General features: G+C 41.6%; 2 protein-coding genes across 4 annotated transcripts; both read right to left on the bottom strand.

The window, feature by feature from the left end:
• Window positions 1–555: 555 nt before the first annotated feature.
• LOC111966830 (prostaglandin E synthase 3) lies at window positions 556–4,368 on the bottom strand. Of its 2 annotated transcripts, none has more exons than XM_023991784.2 (8): window positions 4,163–4,368; window positions 2,787–2,900; window positions 2,459–2,528; window positions 2,090–2,188; window positions 1,778–1,867; window positions 1,610–1,681; window positions 1,421–1,439; window positions 556–1,221 (listed from the first exon to the last, which is right to left on the bottom strand). In XM_023991784.2, coding segments are annotated over exons 1-8 (486 nt in total). In that variant the 5' UTR covers window positions 4,165–4,368; the 3' UTR covers window positions 556–1,201. The 2 variants fall into 2 exon arrangements, with proteins under 2 accessions (XP_023847552.1, XP_023847551.1); XM_023991783.2 differs by having other exon boundaries at window positions 4,145–4,311.
• An 8,253-nt stretch (window positions 4,369–12,621) lies between these two features.
• On the bottom strand, window positions 12,622–22,986 carry LOC111966829 (nascent polypeptide-associated complex subunit alpha). Of its 2 annotated transcripts, XM_023991781.2 has the most exons (9): window positions 22,884–22,986; window positions 21,879–21,947; window positions 19,955–20,440; window positions 14,798–14,877; window positions 14,349–14,426; window positions 13,716–13,862; window positions 13,269–13,400; window positions 13,005–13,127; window positions 12,622–12,823 (listed from the first exon to the last, which is right to left on the bottom strand). In XM_023991781.2, the coding sequence occupies exons 2-9, from the start codon at window positions 21,943–21,945 to the stop codon at window positions 12,809–12,811; spliced, it is 1,128 nt and encodes a 375-aa protein (XP_023847549.1). In that variant the 5' UTR covers window positions 21,946–21,947; window positions 22,884–22,986; the 3' UTR covers window positions 12,622–12,808. The 2 variants fall into 2 exon arrangements, with proteins under 2 accessions (XP_023847549.1, XP_023847550.1); XM_023991782.2 differs by lacking the exon at window positions 19,955–20,440 and having other exon boundaries at window positions 22,884–22,981.

Genomic DNA, 22,986 nt, shown 5'->3' with positions numbered 1-22,986 from the left:
CAACTTAGTCGGAGATAGTTTATTAGAAATATGTGGACAAATTCCCACAGCATTTAAACTGAAATTTCATCAAAGAGATAGGTTGGCGAAACCTAGTAGTGCATTTATTTTTTGTACTGCGAGTGCAAATTAAACTTGGTCATTTAATGACAAGTTATTTTTGTTGCGTTTCTGCACCCCTTTGAATATGGAAGAAATAATTTGCTGCTTGTTTTATACAAAACAGCGTGCAATAAATACAGAGTAAACTAACGGTATATACTTTTAAAATGTTCTGTATGTACGATGTTAACTAAAGCAAAAGCATCCTTGCAAAATGTGATTGAAAGGTTTTTCCATTATAACTTACAATTTATGCTATACTGTAAAATAAGTTTAACATGCATATTTCATTCATTAATTTCTAATACCTCATTATTTAAAAATCAATGAACTATTACCGGTAACATTTCCAGATGTTAACATACATTGAGAGAATATTTGTTCCGAGCTAAAACTTGTTTCAATATATTAACAAAAATACAACAAAATGTACAGTACGAACAAAAGGGGACATTTTTCATTAAAAAAAAGAAACAACTTTATTGAAAATAGGCAGTTGTTTTAAAACATGTTTTTTCCCCCCGGTTAGAATTTACAATTATGTTGATATTCAATACGTAACCTCACTAACGTTATCAAATAAAAAAGGTGGAGAGGTGGGGTGTAACTTTCAGACTATCCCATCAGAGCAGGGCCACATTCAGTAGGAAAACATTATCAAACGTTGCAGATTGAAATACGATGAGCCGACGCGATTCCTTAATTCTACATGTCAGTGGCACCTTTGTTCTACATGACGTAATTCTATCTGAACGTTCCATAACGCTGTTCCTTGCTGAAGGCACCCCTGGTTGTTAAGTTAAAGCACGGTATAACTGAACCCCACAACAAACACATCATGGAAACAACTGAATTGTCCATGCAGAATTAGAACAGCAAAGCACAGCACTAAGACATTGGCTGGAGAATGCTCTGCTGTGATGCCATTACGACAGATACAGTCTCTCCTCAGTGAGGTTCCTCTGACGTGTGTTTGGAAAACTGGTGATATTTCCTCCTTTTTCAAATATGGCTACCAACTCAACTCGTCTCTCTCTTCAACCGACCTTTGAGGCTTTMATTTCTCGTCGTCATCGGTTACAAGACTTTATATGCATCATTACTCCAGGTCTGGCATCTCTGAAAAAATTACAAATATTAAAATGTTAATAAAAACAAAAAAGATTAAAAAAGGTAAAAAGCTAATCTACCAAGTCTACAACATGGCTCATGTGTGGGTGGTATGAGACTTATGAACATTCAAATGAAATGTACCATAAATGCTATAGAAATTGTCTGCTTGCTTTTAACCATGTGCTAAAATGATATCACAACTTACTTTCATCATCGCTGTCGTGCTGGAAATAAAAACAATATGAGATTTAGTGTCAAAACTGGAAAACTCAGAGCAAGAAAGCAAGTAGTTTCTCTTGCAGCCACCGTATATAGTACACTGGTAAATGTTTGCATTTGCCTTGATATATTGGCTGTAAAATTAATTTAGAAATGACAGAAAATAAACACAGACCTCTTCGAGACCTTCCATACCACCCATCCCCAGATCTGGCATTCCGTCTTCTCCTCCCATCGTATTCATCATCTGAAAATAAGCAACAATCATTGTTTCAACATAAAAAATATTTATAATTTAACACATTTAATACATTACACACTTTGTGCAACGTGACATGCTTGCCTCTGAGAACTTGTCGAAACTGGACAGATCCTCATCAGAATCATCTTCCCAGTCTTTCCAGTTGTTGAAGTCGACACCCAGCCATTGAAACTGTGGGAAAGAAAACAGACATCCCAAATCCAAATTATTTTAACCAACATTCAAGACAAAATGCCCTTCTTATGTGATCTGAGCCTACTCAAATCGTCTCAGGATAGGGGTGCTAATCAGTTTGGCCTTTTAGGAATAAGATACATGGACGGGAGGCCCAGAAATACAGGGCAGAAAAAGTAAGGTAGAATACATAGTACTGTGCATTGAAACAGTTCCTACTTTTGCCTTGTCTTTTGTTAACCGTGGCCATGCTCTTCCTGCCTCTGCTTTCTTTAGACAACACAACACTGATCTGTCTGTACGTTTGTGCTTGGATGCCTGTAATGAGAGGAAGAGAGATAACCGGTATATTACAAGTGATTTTGGATGAGGGATCTTCTTTGTCAGCATATTTAACATCCAGGTCATTGCAGCGGTTTTTCTGGGTCATTGCAGATAGTGATTCTGCAGCTAAATTTTTTTTTTACCGTTATTTTACCAGGTAAGTTGACTGAGAACACGTTCTCATTTGCAGCAGCGACCTGGGGAATAGTTACAGGGGAGAGGAGGGGGATGAATGAGCCAATTATAAATGAAAAACATACTTACATTGGGATCAATTGAGTCGAAAAGGTCCAATTCATTATGGTGTTTGAGGGTTTCAATCCCACCAACACAACTGAAAAGACAATGTAAAATAGATGGTTTTGTTCATTCAGACAGTAAAGGGCCAATAGGATTGATCTTATTCATGGGCTAAAAGGAAGATGAAGATGGTTTTTAGTCTAGGATTAGGTTTAAATCTGTGTCCAGGAAACTGCCCCCCCCCCCCCAAGTGTGTCTGCAGTAGGCCTAATTTATAGACAGCTCACAATTTAGCCTAAAATCCATCTCACTTAAACTACAGTGTGTACTGGGTGAAGGTGAAGCAGCTTACCGGATATCAAGTTTTGATTTTTCAAACTTCACTTGTAGATCTTTGCTGTCTTCTACCAGGAACTCAATAAAGACAGAGTCCCTTCTGTCATACCACTTCGCTGTTGCTGGCTGCCTATAGGACGATAGAGAAGACTGATTAGTCCGATACAAAGCAGTGATCAATGTCTTCTAGTTTTTGATTATGAAATCCATCCATATTTGGGAAACTGCACCCCATCATTATAGCCTGGGTACCAGTCTGTTTAGCTAACATACCACTCTGTGTACTCCGTGTCATTATGCCAAATGTTTAGCATGACAGGGAGTGGCAATGAGGGGAATGATAGTTTAACAGACAGTTACCAAGACTACCATCATTAGGGAATAGGGGATACATCTATGAAGGGATAAAATGTGGGAAGGATAGGGGGCTGGTTCCATCCATATATCACTCTGGTTCCAGCCATTCATTTTAGATGCAAAACTGAATAATGTGCCACTTAATAAGCTGTCTACTCATCTGCTACATGCATGGTGAAACAGAAAAGCAGGCAAAAAAAAATKTAAGCATTGATTAGCTAGCTAAGATAATACATTGTTTGGTTCATTCAGACACTACATCAGGAACATTAATTTATCAGCTGGAGTGTAGCTCCACCCATCAACTTTATTTAATCCAAGGTCATACTTCGTCAGGTCTCAAGGGATAAGGCTTCCTTGAATTCAGTGGTTTGGTGGCCAAGCCTAATAGGTATTATTGGCTAACCAGCTCTGACACCCTTCCATGTATTATTTCATGAGCTAGCTAGCAGGCCACATGGAATGTCATAACTCCAACTAGCAAGCCAGTGGCTAAGAGAGCCACTTCGCAAGGAAATGGCTCTCTAATACCTGTTTATATGGCTCGAGCTAAAACTAGSTAGTCCACGTGAATAAAGGAATAACTAGTTAGGTATGAAGCCAAGGTTCAGCGTTGTATTATTATTAAAGTATCACCATGGCTCGTGATGATATGGACGAGTGCCATTGCGCGAGTGTAAAGCCGACATTTCGTCTAGTGTAAACTGACAAGCCCGCCATTCGTTCCCACTAATCGTCCCCATGCATATGAAGGAGCATAGAGCAGGCCTAGCTAGTTAGTTAGCTATATTTGGCACCCGCTAGTATGTTATAACATTAACGTTGCATTTTTGTGTCCCATGGACAATATGGAAACTATCATTGTAGCGTTGCTATACACGTATAAAGGTTTGGGCATGCCAGACACAGACAGCCCTAGTTAAACGCTGTTTAAGCTTGAAGYTAGCTAGCAAGCTACCCCGCATTTGCAAGAATATGCATCCCATGCATTGCACGCTAACGTTAGCTCCCCCCTACCCTCCGTTCYAAACGTACATCTCTTGCTATCTATTTCTTCCCACTCCAGTCCGCAGTATTAGCCACGATGTGTTGTTGGATATTCTCTTCTGTAGCGAAAACCGACAGGGCAAAATGTAAATATCAATCCTAGACCAGTAACTGCTTTTCCTCGTTGTTGTGCGCAATGACGCATCTAGAATCAAGTCACCGTGGCCTCGCTCGCGCTGTCCGAAAGAAGTTTCTGGATCTTTCGCTCGTGCAGGGACAAGTCTCTTGCACGCGCTTTACCTGAAGTAAGCTACGCTGTTACCGTGGCAACACACACAGAGAGAGAGTTGATCTGTATAATAAAATTTTAAAAATAGTTGATCTGTATCACATAATATCAACTATTTCCCTTGTTTAACACAAGTCTGTATGAACAGGCGTTACTAGCAGGGTTGTAGTGCTGCTGGAGCGCAAGGAGTGGCGCACCCTCACTTTTTCAATTTGAGAATACACTGAGCTGGTTAAACTATTTCTGGAAAGTTAATTCTGATAAATAATTCTAAATAAATGTAATTACCACTAAAATCCCATGAAAAACGATAGAATGACAAACCAAATAAGTATGTATAGCAGCCTAGAGGTACAGTGCCTTCAGAAAGTATTCATACCCCTGGACTTATTCCACACGTTGTGTTACAGCCTGAATTCAAAATGGATTAAATAAAATCAAAAAGCTCACCCATCTAGTCGTGGCCAAAAGTTTTGAGAATGACACAAATATTTTCCATGAAGTTTGCTGCTTCAGTGTCTTTATATATTTTTGTCAGATGTTACTATGGAATACTGAAGTATAATTACAAGCATTTCATAAGTGTCAACGCTTTAATTGACAATTACATGAAGTTGATGCAAAGAGTCAATATTTGCAGTGTTGACCCTTCCTATTCAAGACCTCTGCAATCCACCCTGGCATGCTGTCAATTAACTTCTGGGCCACATCCTGACTGATGGCAGTCCATTCTTGCATAATCAATGCTTGGATTTGTCAGAATTTTTTTTTTTTTTTTTGTCCACCCGCCTCTTGAGGATGACCACAAGTTCTCAATGGAGTAAGGTCTGGGATTCCTCCATGAACCAAAATATCGATGTTTTGTTCCCCGAGCCACTTAGTTATCACTTTTGCCTTATGGCAAGGTGCTCCWTCATGCTGGAAAAGGCATTGTTCGTCACCAAACTGTTCCTGAATGGTTGGGAGAAGTTGCTCTCGGAGGATGTGTTGGTACCATTCTTTATTCATGGCTGTGTTCTTAAGCAACATTGTGAGTGAGCCAACTCCCTTGGCTGAGAAGCAACCCCACATATGAATGGTCTCAGGATGCTTTACTGTTGGCATGACACAGGACTGATGGTAAGCGCTCACCTTGTCTTCTCCGGACAAGCTTTTTTCCGGATTCCCCAAACAATCGGAAAGGTGATTCATCAGAGAAAATTACTTTACCCAGTCCTCAGCAGTCCAATCCCTGTACGATTTGCGGAATATCAGTCTGTCCCTGATGTTTTTCCTGGAGAGAAGTGGCTTCTTTGCTGCCCTTCTTGACACCAGGCCATCCTCCAAAAGTCTTCGCCTCACTGTGCGTGCAGATGAACTCACACCTGCCGGCTGCCATTCCTGAGCAAGCTCTGTACTGGTGGTGCCCTGATCCCGCAGCTGAATCAACTTTAGGAGACGGTCCTGGTGCTTGCTGGAATTCATTGTGCGCCCTGAAGCCTTCTTCACAACATTTGAACCGCTCTCCTTGAAGTTCTTGATGATCCGATAAATGGTTGATTTAGGTGCAATCTTAGTGGCAGCAATATCCTTGCTTGTGAAGCACTTTTTGTGCAAAGCGATGATGACGGCACGTGTTTCCTTGCAGGTAACCATGGTTGACAGAGGAAGAACAATGATTCCAAGCACCACCCTCCTTTTGAAGCTTCCAGTCTGTTTTTCTAACTCAATCAGCCTGACAGAKTGATCTCCAGCCTTGTCCCCGTCAACACTCACTCCTGTGTTAACGAGAGAATCACTGACATGATGTCAGCTGGTCCTTTTGTGGCAGGGCTGAAATGCAGTGGAAATGTTTTTTGGGGGATTCAGTTCATTTGCATGGCAAAGAGGGACTTTGCAATTAATTGCAATTCATCTGATCACTCTTCATAACATTCTGGAGTATATGCAAATTGCCATCGTACAAACTGAGGCAGCAGACTTTGTGAAAATKTATATTTGTGTCATTCTCAAAACTTTTGGCCACGACTGTACACACAATACCCCATAATGACAAATCTATTGAAAATGAAATACAGAAATGTCTCGTTTACATAGGTATTCATGACCCCTGAGTCAAAACTTTGTAGAGGCACCTTTGGCAGCTATTACTGTGAGTCTTTCTGGGTAAGTCTTTAAGAGTTTTCCACACCTGGAACGTTTGCCTATTATTCTTTTTAAAATTCTTCAAGCTCTGTCAAATTGGTTGTTGATCATTGCTAGACAACCATTTTCAGATCTTGACATAGATGTTTAAGTAGATTTCAGTCAAAACTGTAAGTCTGCCACTCAGGAATATTCACTGTCTTCTTGGTAAGCCACTCCAGTGTAGATTTGGCCTCATGTTTTAGGTTATTGTCCTGCTGAAAAGTGAATTAATCTCCCAGTGTCTGGTGGAGAGCAGACTGAAGCAGGGTTTCCTCTAGGATTTTGCCTGTGCTTAGCTACATTACKTTTATTTTTTATCCTGAARAACTCCCTAGACCTTAATGATTACAAGCATACCCATAAGACTATGCTTGAAAATATGGATAGTGGTACTCAGTAATGTGTTGTATTAGATTTGCCMCATACATACTTTTTATTCAGGACAAACCGTTCATTGCTTTGCCACATTTTTTGCAGTAATGCCTTGATGCAAACAGGATGTATGTTTTGGAATATGTTTTAWTCTGTACAGGCTTCCTTCTTTTCACTCTTTCAATTCGGTTAATATTGTGGAGTMACTACAATGTTGTTGATCCATCCTCAGTTTTCTCCTATCACAGCCATTGCACTTTGTAACTGTTTTAAAGTCACCATTGGCCTCTTGGTGAAATCCCTGAGAGGTTTCCTTCCTCTCTGGCAACTGTTAGGAAGGATACCTGTATCTTTGTGGTGTACTAATACACCATCCAAAGTGTAATTAATAATGCTCAAATGGATATTCAATATCTGCTTTTKTATTTTATTTGTACCCATCTACCAATAGGTGCATTTCTTTGTGAAGTATTGGAAAACCTCCCTGTTTTTTGTGGTTGAATCTGTGTTAAAAATTCACTTCTCGACTGAGGAACCTTACATATAGTCGGGCACACGAGTGGCGCAGCGGTCTAAGGCACTGCATCTTAGGGCAAGAGGCATTACTACAGTCCCGGATTCGAATCCAGGCTGTATCACATCCGGCCGTGATTGGGAGTCCCATAGAGCGGTGCACAATTGGCCCAGCATCATCTGGGTTTGGCTGGGGTAGGCTGTCATTGTAAATAAGAATTTGTTCTTAACTGAGTTGACTTAGTTAAATAAAGGTTAAATTTGTAAAAAAATATTTAAAAAATAAAGAAGTCAAGCACTGTTCCCTGCAGCTAAGCGGAGTGTGAGAGGGGGGTTAGCCACATGGACCTTATCGCACCAATGAGATCTAGGATCCAAATTCAGTGTGTCTGCCTTGATGTTCCCAAAACTCCACGGACCCCCACTTGAGCAGTGGAACCCAGAACRATATGTGACCAGTTGGTTAAGGCGACACCGTTCTGCCGATTAACCCAAACCAGAGTGGCAACTGCAAAGCAAAAGGAGCCTGACTCTCTCTGGAAGTTGCTGTAGCCCTGCACCATGCTTGGGATATTTAGCCTATATAGGCTATTGGCTGAGACCCAGGGCCCGTTCTAGTTTAGTATGTCAGGGTGGGCAATTGGAAATGTGAATTGGGCCAAGTTGAARGTAATAATCCWTTAAGGTTTTAGTTTATTGAGATGCATGAATACATTACACCAAAATATTGATTTTGTCTGTTTTAAAACTAAATTCCTGCAATTGTARATTTTATGAGTTATGTTCACTACTTGGTCAATTGATTTGAGAGCATTAATGAACAGCAAAAAAAGAAATGTCAATTTTTCAGGACACTGTCTTTTAAAGATAATTCGTAAAAATCCAAATAACTTCACAGATCTTCATTGTAAAGGGTTTAAACACTGTTTCCCATGCTTGTTCAATGAACCAAAAACAATTAATGAACACGCACCTGTGGAACGGTCGTTAAGACACTAACAGCTTACAGACGGTAGGCAATTAAGGTCACAGTTATGAAAACTTAGGACACTAAATAGGCCTTTCTACTGACTATGAAAAATTCCAAAAGAAAGATGCCCAGGGTCCCTGCCCATCTGCGTGAATGTGCCTTAGGCATGCTGCAAGGAAGCATGAGGACTGCAGATGTGGCCAGGGCAATAAATTGCAATGTCCGTCCTGTGAGACGTCTAAGACAGAGCTACAGCGAGACAGGACAGACAGCTGATCATCCTCGCAGTGGCAGACCACGCGTAACAACACCTGCACAGGATCGGTCCATCCGAACATCACACCTGCGGGACAGGTACAGGATGGTAACAACAACTGCCCGAGTTAAACCAGGAACCCACAATCCCTTCATCAGTGCTCAGACTGTCCGCAATAGGCTGAGAGAGGCTTGACTGAGGGCTTGTAGGCCTGTTGTAAGGCAGGTCCTCACCAGACATCACCGGCAACAACGTCGCCTATGGGCACAAACCCACCGTCGCTGGACCAGACAGGACTGGCAAAAGGTGCTTTTCACTGAGGAGTCATGGTTTTGTCTCACCAGGGGTGATGGTCGGATTCGCGTTTATCGTTGAAGGAATGAGCGTTACAACAAGGCCTGTACTCTGGAGCGGGATCGATTTGGAGGTGGAGGGTCCGTCATGGTCTGGGGCGGTGTCACAGCATCATCGGACTGAGCTTGTTATCATTGCAGGCAATCTTAATGCTGTGCATTACAGGGAAGACATCCTCCTCCCTCATGTGGTACCCTTCCTGCAGGCTCATCCTGACATAAGCCTCCAGCATGAAAATGCCACCAGCCATACTGCTCGTTCTGTGCGTGATTTCCTGCAAGACAGGAACGTCAGTGTTCTGCCATGGCCAGCGAAGAGCCCGGATATCAATCCCATTGAGCACGTCTGGGACCTGTTGGATCGGAGGGTGAGGGCTAGGGCCATTCCCCCCAGAAATTTCTGGGAACTTGCAGGTGCCTTGGTGAAAGAGTGGGGTAACATCTCACAGCAAGACTGGCGTATCTGGTTGCAGTCCCATTAGGAGGAGAAGCACTGCAGTACTTAATGCAGCTGGTGGCCACACCAGATACTGACTGTTACTTTTGATTTTGACCCCCCTTTTGTTCAGGGACACATTCATTTCTGTTAGTCACATGTCTGTGGAAATTGTTCAGTTTATGTCTCAGTTGTTGAATCTTATGTTCATACAAATATTTACACGTTACGTTTGCTGAAAATAAACGCAGTTGACAGTGGAGGACGTTTCTTTTTTGCTGATTTTATATGCAAATAAATATTAATTGATAGTTCACTCTCGTTTTTCTTTGATCCTGTATTACCCCAGTGCTAGCCCCCCTACACTGGCTTCCTGTTAAGGCAAGGGCTGATTTCAAGGTTTTACTGCTAACTACAAAGCATTACATGGGCTTGCTCCTACCTATCTTTCCGATTTGGTCCTGCCGACATACCTACACGTACGCTACAGTCACAAGACGCAGGCCTCCTAATTGTCCCTAGAATTCTAAGCAAACAGCTGGAGGCAGGGTTTCCTAAGAGCTCCATTTTTATGAATGTCTGCTACCATGTGAGAGACGCAGACTCGGTCTCAACTCTAAGTCTGTTACTGAAGACCATCTCTTCAGTGGTCATTGATTGGTGAGTCTGCCAGGAGTGTGAAGGTGAACGGAAAAGCTCTGGAGCACGAACCACCCTTGGTCTCTCCACTTGGATCTCTTCTACCCTATTCAGGGCTGAGTCACTGGCTTATGGTGCTCTTTATGCTGTCCCTAGGAGGGGTGTGTCACTTGATGGTTGAGTCTGACGTGATCTTCCTGTCTGGTTTGGCCCCCTTGGGTTGTGCGTGGCGGAATCTTTGTGGGCTATACCGGCTTTGTCTCAGGATGGTAAGTTGGTGGTTGAAGATATCCTCTTGTGGTGTGGGGACTGTGCTTTGGCAAAGTGGGTGGGTTATATCCTTCCTTGTTGGCTGTCCGGGGGTATCATCGGATGGGCCACAGTGTCTCCTGACCCCTCCTGTCTCAGCCTCCAGTATTTAGCTGCAGTAGTTTATGTGTCGGGGGGCAGGGTCAGTTTGTTATATCTGGAGGACTTCTCCTGTCTTATCCGGTGTCCTGTGTGAATTTAAGTATGCTCTCTCTAATTCTCTCTTTCTTTCTCTCTCTCGGGAGACCTGCCCTAGGACCATGCCTCAGACTACCTGGCATGATGACTCCTTGCTGTCCCCAGTCCACCTGGCCGTGCTGCTGCTCCAGTTTCAACTGTTTTGCCTGCGGCTATGGAACCCTGACCTGTCCCAGACCTGCTGTTTTCAACTCTCTAGAGACAGCAGGAGCGGTAGAGATACTCTTAATGATCGGCTATGAAAAGCCAACTGACATTTACTCCTGAGGTGCTGACTTGCTGCACCCTCGACAACTACTGGATTATTATTATTTGACCATGCTGGTCATTTATGAACATTTGACATCTTGGCCATGTTCTGTTATAATCTCCACCGGCACAGCCAGAAGAGACTGGCCACCCCTCATAGCCTGGTTCCTCTCTAGGTTCTTCCTAGGTTTTGGACTTTCTAGGAGTTTTTCCTAGCCACTGTGCTTTTACACCTGCATTGCTTGCTGTTTGGTTGGTTTTAGGCTGGATTTCTGTACAGCACTTGAGATATCAGCTGATGTAAGAAGGGTATATAAATACATTTGATAATATGGTTATCGAACCATGTGTTCAAGCTCATCAAATGGAAGTTGAATGATACAGCGTAGTGTAAGCTACAATGAAATGCCTACTCGCATCTAAAGCTCTCCTCGTGCAATGATAAACTATATGTATATACATTAGGCTACAGCCTACAAATAGATATATACCACGTAGTCGTAGGTCTATTAGGCTATACTGCAAATGGTTGTTTGTTCCTGAAATTACCGAAAGGCAGGGCTATCCTACAGCACCACAAGCTGGTTCAACTTTTTTTTTAACATCATTGCACGACACTGGCGCTGTCCTTTCAGCACCAGGAAGGGGGCTTCAATCTTTTTTTTTAACATCATTGCACGACACTGGCGCTGTCCTTTCAGCACCAGGAAGGGGGCTTCAATCACTTAAAACACTTGAACATCTGCCTACGCATGATAGTCGTACTCATCACTTGTTATTTCAAATAGAACATTCTCACAATGGTGCTTGTCTAGTAAAGTTACACCRAAGCTGAATCAATGTCACGCAAGATCACATAACTAATCATTTTACATCAACACAACAGCATAGCACAGTAGGCCTATAACTTTACTATTACACCAAAAACACCTAATTTGAGATTTYAGGATGGTTAGTTGAAGCTTCTTTTTTCCCCTTCTTCTCATGCACCAGGGCTGGATATATACTTTARTTGAAACAAAATACAAGGCTACTAGTTTAACACCATCTGCTGTAATTCACTCACAGAACAGTAATTCAAGGACATCTAAATTCATATTCCCATGAAACTCCCGAGAGGCGCAGCCGTCTAAGGCACCGCATCTTAGTGCTAGAGGCGTCACTACAGACCCTGGCTTGATTCCGGGCTGTATCACAACCGGCCTGTGATTAGGAGTCCCATAGGGCAGCGCACAATTGGCCCAGCGTTGTCCGGGTTAGGGGAAGTGTTTGGCCGGGGTAGACCGTCATTGTAAATAAGAATTTGTTCTTAATTGACTTGCCTAGTTAAATAAAAAATGATTAGATCAAATGATTGGCATGCAGAGGCAGTTTGGACATTTCACTGGTATAAYAAATAATGATAATTCAAGATTGACAGTGATGATGGCCTATTTWGTAATTAAGTATGTCTAACTTTGTGATTGAAGGTATTAAAAATATAACATTGAGAAAATGTGTGTGGGTATAGGGGCAGACGGAGGATCCATTTTACATTCAAGGATGAGGCATTCAATTGGAGGATGCATTATGCATATTTATAACGACATCGAAATATATTGTCTAGAATGATGTATTCAACAGGCTACATCTGTTGATACAAACTTTGWTTGAGGAAATGAKAACGTCAATTACATTTTCATTTTGTGTTCCCTTGCCTATAATGGCACTACACCCACCGCTGCTGATTAGTGTAAGCACAATCTTACAAACAGAAATAATGTGAGGAAAACATTTTATTTACCAACAAATGGGAAAACATAAATACACACGGTAACCAGAAGAAGAAATCTTCCATCCCCTTTAATCCACAACTTTTATTTTTATCCTTGGAATTAATTGAATAGACCACATCTACTAGTGTTTAATGCTGGACTGGACCTGGTCCTCGAGGTTCTTGGGCATCTACATGGTCAGCTCCTGCAAAAAAGAAAAAGTGGTTTGTATTTTAGGAGGAGGTGTCAACATTGAATCTACAACTTTATTGTACAGATGGAAATGTGCCTGTCATCACCTCAGAACATAGCAATCAAAGGTAAAATGTCAATTACACCTGATATTACATTCACAACACAAGTGACAACCAATGAAATATTCTTACCATGATGGCATTAACAATGTCGTTGTTGTTGTTCTTGAGCGCTCGTATAGCCTTCACTCGAGATACGTTGGCTTGTGACATCACCAGCTCAATGTCCTTCACCTCCACGCCAGTCTCATCAACCTGCAAAGCATGATGGAACACAGAAGTGAATTGGGAGAAATAGCCAAATCCACATACTTTTGTGTGTATGTATATAAGTAGCTAGGTGAGACAAATCACACATCACAGTCATTGTAAATAAATGCTTTCCTTGACCCTCACCTCTTCCTCTTCACTCTCCTCCTGTACGGTGGGTGTCTGTGTGTTCTCCTGGATGCTAGACATTCTGTCTTCKCCCTGGACCTTGAACTTCTCTGCTGCTGCCAGTTGAGCTTGTTGGGACAGGTCCTCAATCTGGAACAAACGGAAATTCACTTTCAGAAAACAGAACTGCAAGAATATTTCAAGCATATCTTGGTGTAATTCATAGAGAACTTAACATGCTTGTGAAATAAATGGCTTACAACAGCTTTAAAAAGGCATTTATAAACTATTAGAAAGTATAGCAGGTCCCATCTGAAATGAAAAGCTGCACTGTCAGAGCCAACCAAGATGAAATTGATGAATGATTCTTCTAGCATTTCTGGTTACCACTTAAAATAGCATCACGTGCCTTGGCTTCCCCAAAGACAATGCACATGTCTGTTATAAAATGGCGTAGATTCCAACCTTAGCCTCTCCGAAAACGATGTATGTGTCGGAGGCGGAGCTCTTGTAGACGTCTGGCTTGGGGATGACAAACAGGATGTTCTTGGACTTCCTGATGGTAACCCTGGTTACGCCTGTCACCTGACGGAGGCCCAGCTTGGACATGGCCTGGTGTTGACAGAGAAGATTACTACATTTTTGTCCACAGAAAACTATAGTAGCTAATCAGATTGTCTGTAGGAAACACTGTCCACAGAGAACTATAGTAGCTAATCAACAGATTGTCTGTAGGAAACACTGTCCAAAGGAAACTGAACTGAAAGTCATTACAACTGAAAAACAAGTGTTTTGACACTGAGTAAAAAAAAAATTCCCCATAGACTTAAAGTTATTAGGTCATTATTTCTTATGTTTGGGGAATGATGCTTTCATTATGATGGTACTTGTGTGTCGTATAGCAGCTCATTTTCAGCACCTCAGAGTAAAAAAAGTAATCCGATTAATAAAATCATTAGAAGTAGCTGGTCCACAGAGAAAAAGTTGAGAACAGGGCTTTGAGCTATTCAAATGGGTTTTGGGGTAAAAAAAGTGATTGTTGTGGTACTTGTGGCCAATTCAATGTACTCTAGGAACATGTGAATGAACATAACTGACCTTTCTAGCTTTCTTTTCACTTCTACTTTGTTTGGCTTTGCTGACTGGCTCCTCGTCGATCTCAGCTGCTGCAGCAAGCTGAGGAGAGAACAACAGGTTTGTAAAAATCACTTATTCTGTAAGTTGGACACATTTATCAGTAGGTTGTCATTTATCGTCATGACTCACGTACTAGAGGCACCTCTGCAGAGGGGTCACTAGCTGGCACAACCACAAAGTCATAAAATCTGATTTTAAACCTAACCTTAACCACACTAAACCCTAACCCTAAATTAAGCCCAAAACATTACTTTTTCGATTTAGACTTTGAAGCTGGCCCATCTAGCGGAAATTGCTCAGTTCAAATCAAATGTTGTCATTTGTCACATGCACCGAATASAACCCCCCTCGACTTGACCCCCTGGGTGTAGGGGAGCAGCACCCCCTGGTGGCCAATGGCCATACTGTACCTGTGCCTGCTGTGTCTGTGTTGAGTCCTGCTCCTCCAAGTCTGGTACGGAGTCATCACTGTCAGAATCTGTGCCAGACCCTAGACACCACCAGATACATTCCATTAGAAAATGTAACATCTCACAACATATCACAGAATCAGTTCTTTAGTATAACATAAACAAAACAATTTACGTAAGCAGAAAAGGCATCTAAGGGAACGTAATTATGTGGTAATATAAAGAGTCAACCTGGTTACAAACACATCAAAATACAATTATACACTTCCCCAGGACAGTTGCAGGAGATTAGTTCGGGAAACGCTGCACAAATACAGAGGTCTCACTGATTTGAAAATGAGGCCGCGAAAGAAACTGAAATAAAATACATTGTGCTTGGTTCATAGAACTGTGGTTACGTCAGTAACCTCCGATGGCCACTAGGCATGGTTGTAATAAACAGAGCGTTTTCTGTTTTCTTCCGAAAAACATGGCTCTGTTTTGAACGGTTTAAGCTACAAAATATTATGACCCCATCAATGAAAGATGAGACTCTCAGGAACCCGGACACGTCTTCTGTTTCCTTCTACAATGCCCAAAAGCAGCAGGACACAGAACAGAGTGGACAAGACCAGGCACTTAATCAGACTGGGGGGAAAAAAGACCATCAATGACATTATTTTCTACACCAATCATACAAAACKTCCTATTTCCTTTCTGATGCATTTYGCTTCAAACTATACTTCCTTCAAATTGAAATACTGTCAATAATTATATCAGACTGATACGTAATAAACGGTCATAGCCCTAATAAAAWGAAATTATATAAAAATGGGGTTGCTGGACGAAAAAAACTGTTTGAGGTTGGCCCCTGGGTGTAGGAGAACACCACYCCCTGGTGGCACCTGGGTGTAGGGMAACAACTCAAATACACATTTTGCCATTGGTCAGGTTTTGGTCAGCACTAAATAGTTGCTACTACAGAAGCCAAGCAAAGGGTGGATTTTCTAGAGTGAGGATGAACCAAACATAGACTGTAGGTATAAAAGGTAGTTAAGACAACCATTCACATAAGCATTAATACATCCCACTACGACAGAAAGTGTGGTCTGAGGAAAAATATATWTTTTAATATATATATWTTTTTTAATTCAGCATAAGAGACCCTCACAAAGTCAGAATTGTCTATATTTTATCGGCTATAAAAAAWAWATATATATAATCCTGTTAGTACAATGTCAGTGACTGAACAAAGCYTTACATTTTACCCCGATGTATTCAATGAAGAAACTTCACCTATAGAAATGACCGGACCCTAAATGATGCAAACTAATATTGTTAGTGACACTTTAAAATTGCCATGCGAAGCAGGCCAATGTGGATTCATTATACCCTTCTTGTTGTTGACCACAATGGGCTCTGGATCTGGTGGGGGAATCAGTAGTGCTGGGCGATATGGACCAAATATTATAGCACGGTATTTATAAAAAATAAAAATTGACAGTATTTTTAGTTTTTGAATAATAAAAGTTGTACATGTGCTTTATGAGTAGTGAGTGATCCCAGGGTTCTTTATGAGTAGTGAGTTATCCTAAAATGTGGCAACACATACATTCTAAGTGATTTCGATGAGTCTTTCTCCATTCTGATTATTTTATACTGTTCAATTCAACCAAAAGGAATTTCAGCACTTTCATAATTTCTGCATTTCCTGCACTCAATTGCAGYGGTGGAAAAAGTACCCAATTGTCATACTTGAGTAAAAGTAAAGAATCGTTAACAGAAAATTWGTACTTGAGTTAAAGTCTAAAAAGCATGGTTTAAAATATACTTAAGTATCAAAAGTTAAATTGATAAAAATGTACTTAATTTCWAATTCCTTATATTAAGCAAACCATTTTCTTGTTTATTTATTTATGGATAGCCAGGGGCACACGCCAACACAATTTACAAACAAAGCATGTGTTTAGTGAGACCTCCAGATCAGAGGCAATAGATGACCAGGGATGTTCTCTTGACAAGTGCGTAATTGGACTATTTTCCTATCCTGCTATGCATTCAAAATGTAACGAGTAGTTTTAGGTATCAGGGAAGATGYATGGAGTAAAAAGTAGAGTTTCCTTAGGAATGTAGTGAAGTAAAAGTTGCCCCCAATTTTTTTTTGTAAAGTACTTTAAAGTATTTTTACACCTCTGCTCAATTGAGAATTTCCACACTACCACGTAGGGCTGCACGACATGGGCAAATAATCTAGGACTTATTTTTAACCAAATGTTGCAATTGCGATTTTACTTTGCGAATTAGAGCAAAACTGTTGGAATCATGGAAATAGAGTGACTATTCTAATTCTATAGTTAGAATACAATAGTGGGCACTTTGAATACAGTGTTGTTTGAGATGACAATGAATTAAAATTGCCAGGGAGGAGTTATTGCGACAGGGTAGGAGCTAAAGTGTTGATAAGTGTTTCCGAGGGGACCCTATAAGCTCTGGCTACATTGCATGTTTTCTCTTAGCTACTTCCTGTAGCTAACATTTGCTTTGCATTTTCCTATTTGATTTAGAAGATACTGTTGCACAAACATGCTGATTCAGGTCTACACCATCACTGGTATTAATCAGGCTGTATTAGCTTGCTACGTTTGCTCTTACTCAGTACATTTATTAGCTAGCTAGCTATTAGTGGCTAACAATTAGCGTCTCACAAGATTTAGGGCAAGTCGCTAAGAAAATAAACTTGCTGTTTGCTGATGTAAGAAACACAAACTAAGTGTCATTATAGAACTCTAGTGGATTTATATTAAGGAGCAAATAGAAAACAGCATTGTTGCATGTGCTGCATTGGCCATGCAGACTAAACGCAAGTGTCCCGTGGATGAGGAACATCAAATGCGCCCCTTGAGTGACAGGGGTGTGGCTAGGTCTATGTGGAAAGTGGCACGGAGAGAAAGAGCGGAGAGAGATGACTCAAGTAAACTATACAAATTGACATTACACTTGGCGTATCACATTTAACAAACAAAAACATTCAAATASCGGTATAGAAGGTAAGTATATCATAAAATACAGTATACCGCCCAGCCCTAGGGTTCAGTGATAAAGATGGAGGTGACGGGAGGGAGACTCCACWGGTGTGGGTCGACGGGGGAATACGGGTGAGCCGCCGCCGGGTTCGTCTAGATGAATCAGAGGGGTGACATGGACAGGTGACAGCCTGGGAAAAGACGCTTGAGGTGCTGGTGGTTTAGGAGGGACAAACACCACACCAGCGGGGGCAGTAAGGAGTTTCCTTATCAAATGGAGATGGAGGAAACTGGAGTAGTGGTGGGAATATTTTCAACAGCAGGAGGCTCAGTAGCAGAAGCTTGGAGAGAGGCAACAGCAGGCATATCAACCTGCTTCTCAGCTGGTTCTTCAGCAGCCACGTCTACGGACACCTCTTCAGCTCTGTCGTCAACTGCTGCAGACTCACAGGGCRGTTCATTCTTCACAACAGAAGCCTCAGCAGATACAGCTCTAGCCTTATGCACCTGGTCCTTCGCTTGACCTTCCGGGGCAAAGCAGTGGAGAATGACATAGGTGCAGGAGCAGCATGTTCGCAAAACACTTTAAAAAGAGAAAGGGCAGGCTTTAACAGGCGACGTAGCCAATGGAACAGCCGTCACTTCTGACAATGAGACCTGAACTGGAAAGGCAGTAGGTTTAGTGGTTGTGGAATTCTCTGGATGGACAACTTCAGCCTTGGAGGCTACTACAGCTATGGCAGGAGGTGCTGGGGAAAAGAGGACAGCGTCTTCAGTTAGGAGGGTGGCGGCAGTGACATCYACTTGCTGAACGTACGAGGCAGAGGATAGTTCCGGTGAGGATAGGAATAGCAGGGGGTTTGTGAATGTGTGAAGCTGCTCCAGTGGTGTCTGGGGCCCTCTCAGACATGGTGGGAGGCAATGGTCTGGCATTAACTGGGGCAGCGGGGTTAGAGTTGGCTGGTAGTAGAGCGTCAGGTAACAGTGCAATATTGTTAGATTCAGTTAGAAGCGTCAGCCAGAGGGACAGGTTTAGAAGAACATTAGACCTAGTAAACCTCTCAGTATTCCCTGGCTCCCCGGATTTTATTACCTTGGGTTGTGGGGTGGCCTGGTCCTTGCCACCAAAATGAGAGCCGACAGGGGGCGAAGCCAAGTGTGAAGAGGGGGTAGTGGAGGAGCAGTAAAGAGTGGCGAGAGACTTAGGAGGTAGGGTTGGTTGGAGATGGGCGCTTGGTGTCGAAAAAAGGCACAGCTTTGGGCGAAGAGGACAGAGGAGGCGTGGTCCCACTTTAAGTCTTGTTAGTTTAGGGGGCTAGGGTGTCTGGTAGAAGAGCACAGGGTAAAGGAGTAGAGCACCTTGGAAGCAGAGTCTAAAGGGAAGACAGTGACAATGTCATAAGAGAATGTTGAATRTTCGCCCTAGTAGACTAACAGCAGCTAACAGGAATCCATAATCAATTCAAAATGTCAAGGACAAAATCCGACTAGTTGGTGCAAAAACATTGTCACACTATACAGCGATTGACAACATCATAAGAGAATGTTCAATCTCAAGAACTACAACATTCACATTTAGCAGATGTAGAGTCAGAGCTAGTAAAGGGGGGAAAGTTAAGTGTGTGTGTTAGTTCACAAAAGGCTTTTGGAGGAGGAGTGGCAAAGGGAGTGGTTTCTGTGGCAACGCATATTAGATGCACTTAATAACTCACATACAACAGTAAAAAAAAGCACAGGCAAAAAACATGGAGGTACATACAGATTATTGTGCACTGCAACGCAAACTACTAAGCAAACTACTAGCAAGGACAACGAGCTTCTAAAAAAAAGTGTTATACATTTCCTAAAAGACAGACCCACAGCAGCCACAGTACACTAGTCAAAACTTCTCTGTGCCAGACAGGAAAAAACCTGACTGATGGTTGAGGTGATTTACAAAGGGGTACGTGTCATTCAATACATTTAGAAATTGTGTAGTTGGTGATCATTGAAAGTCCCAAGTTTAGACCGAAAAAGGTGACCCTTTCAGAAAGAACATTGCTGATTCCTTAGCGCTAAAGGGGAAACGCCTCTTAAACATTTTAACCAACCAAATTGGCATAAGAAAAGCACCTAGAGGGACAGTTTTCATTAAGTTGTAATAAATATAACCCACCTGAATGAATAGCAAATGACCTGGAATGACCATTAACATCATTAGTCTGGACCTTCACCTTGGGTTCCTCGCTCTGACTGGCCTTCTCGTTTTGTTGGACTGCAACGCTCACAACCTCAGGGGCTTCAACCACTTCAGGTGGCGTCAGATATTCTGAAGCAGTTTCTTGCTCTTCCATGGTGGCTTCAGGAACTGGCACTACTTGCCTAGCTTGTTCTTCAACAGCAACCTTTGGCACTTCAACAGTTGGCTCATCTTCCTCAGCGGTCCCTCCGTCGTCCTCTGGCACAGCAGTAGGTTGGTCTTTGGTTGATGGTTCTTCTTTAACAGGGCTTACAATCTCTTCTTCATTCAGCTTGTCCTTAACCTTCTCAGTGTAATCTTGAACTGCTTCGGCAGCTACAGTGGGGTTTGGAACAGCCATTTCCTTGGTAACCTCAAGTAGTGAAACTGGTTTGTCGATACAACTCCCATCGACTCTCAACACTGGGAATCCAGGAAAAGAGTAGGAGTAGAAAGGGGAAGTAGAAAGAGTAGGGGGGAGTCACAGCGACATTAAAAGCTGCAACCCATGTTGGGAAACAATTTTTATTTATTTTTTAATGTAAAGTGGGATACTGTTCCAAACGATGGAGTGAGAGTCTCTCTCCTTAAGAATACCCATATGGGAATCAAAACTGGGGCTGAATTTAGTCCAAATTCATCTTAACAAGAAATTGGAGAAACCAATACTCCTGTTGACAAACAACAACTCCTGAAACATGTACTAATGGAACTACAATACATGTACTGTTTCTACACACAGAAGAACGGTAAAATGTAGACCACCAAGTTGTGCCCAATGTTAGTCTAATCGGTGACAGTATAAACCATGAGTCTTTGTGAGAGTGTTTGTGACAGAGATAATGAATATTTGGTATTCCCCTACCAGTCTTATCATGCAGTGCCCCGCATTCAAGTGAAACACCTTGGGACCCATCATCTTTCAGTACACAGACTGAAGAAACAAGCACTAAATATAGRGTCAATTAGGCTTATCGTTCAAAAGATGTGATAACTACTCATCGTAAGGGAAGAAAGTGAAGGAGGAAATTAAACGAACATGCTTTACCTTGTGTAATATTTCAGCTAGATCAGCCAGAAAGTGTACGGAAAGTAACCTTGATGAAAGACGTAGCTGAATGTAGAGCAGTTGAGGAACCTTTGAGTTGTGCATTTTTATTTAGCATGAACAAGTCCAGTAGATTGGTGATTCACAAGCCATTTTACAATAAATATTACAGATTATATTTAACATTAGGCCTACACTATTGTGAATGGATAATGACCACTGGTAATCCAAGTATATAGCACATTGTCCATTGAAAATAAAAATAATCCAGTAATTTAGCAAATATTTCTTACCGGTAAATTTAATAGCTCAGATTCTGAAAACTGTAATTCGTGAGGACATCACTATGCTTTCTCATTGCCTTTTTGAATAGGTATTCGCCACAGACATTTTGCAGTCTGTTTTTTGGAGACAGATTATGTTCCATGCAAGACACCACAAGAAAAAGTATCATGGTGTATTAGTTTGTCCATTACACCCCAGTCCCAAGACAAAACTCATACAGTGCAGGTGAGTACAGTACAAAGAAACCTCATAAAGTATAGGTGAGTACACTAGATGTTTAAGAGTCCAGGAAACCAAAACAAACCCTGTTGGATTCTATGTTAGAGTTTACGTGAGATTACACACACAAGGTTTGGTCTAGTATGAGCAGAGTAAAGAAATGCCATATTAAGAAAAGAGAAACCGATTGTTTAGTAATTTTGCTGTTGAGTTCCTGGACCCCATATGTGGAAAAACACATCATGCCAGGTCAAGAGACAGCCTCGAGGACTGCACAGACACATTGAGAAATATAAATAAGATACTAACCAGTGTCTGCCTGTGACTGTTGCAGCTCCATTGCTGGGACTGTCTCTGTGGTGGTTTCACCTGGCATGTCTGTCAACAAAAACATTGAGTCAATTTGGTTGTGTAGTTTCACAAATAACAAGAAACAAAATGGTGTGGTCGACCACCACCAACCCTTCTAATCAAGACAAAAACCTAGCATCCACACAAAATTATTGGTCAATTTAAACAAACATAAGCAATTTAGAGGTTATTGGCTAGGCTTGCACAGACAGCTATGTGAAAAGCCAGGCAGGTAACGTTAGTCATTCAATAGTCATTCAATAGCAAAACCTCTGGTCAGAGTAAAGGGTGTAATAATGTCTAAATGTGACTGAAATGGGTAACAGGTTTGGCTAAGGTGTGTTTGGATGGGCCAAGACATGACAAGCTGTGAAATATGGAACAACTAAACGGTGTAACTTGAGCTACAGTACAAGTAACTGTGTCATACATGAACACGATATGACACTGCAGAAGTAATAACTAAAAAAGGTTAACTACAGTAACTTGAGGTCTTCTAAATGAAAATTGTTAGAACTGCCTGGAATATAACCTAGAATTTCATGATGCAATACAAGGTATGGGGCATACTGCTGGTTTAGCTAGCTAACGTTAGCTATCCAACTGGCTTGATAACAAGTTGACTTGTTTGCTTGCTAGTTAGCTATCCCACTTTATTCACACACTCTTGTTGCACATTTAAGTAGATGGCCATCTCACACCCTATGGAATGTTTAATAGTGTATTATGTACAAATGTTATTTGGAAACTAACTAAAAGAGACACAGCTAGCTCACGTTGGTTTCGAGACAAGAGACTGGCGTTGTTAGTTAGCTTGCTAGCGAAATCATACGAGATGATAACCATAAAATGTGAATTCCTCAGTAATACCAAACTTAAAAATACCTATTTACGATAACTAACACATATAGTGGCACACAATTCTAAGTTAGATGTCGACAGATTGTCACGAGAAATACTTACTGTGATAGGAGTGTAGAGCTAAGATGGGTGTAAAAAGAACTACAAGTACCAGAACGCCTGGCTGCAAGAAATAACTGACTCAACTTCCGGATTTATGCAAATA

Source organism: Salvelinus sp. IW2-2015, linkage group LG7, assembly GCF_002910315.2.
Source record: "Salvelinus sp. IW2-2015 linkage group LG7, ASM291031v2, whole genome shotgun sequence".
In the NCBI taxonomy this organism is placed as follows: Eukaryota; Metazoa; Chordata; class Actinopteri; order Salmoniformes; family Salmonidae; genus Salvelinus; species Salvelinus sp. IW2-2015.
Note: the sequence above shows the minus strand (reverse complement) of the source record. Positions and strands in the feature narration are given on the sequence as shown.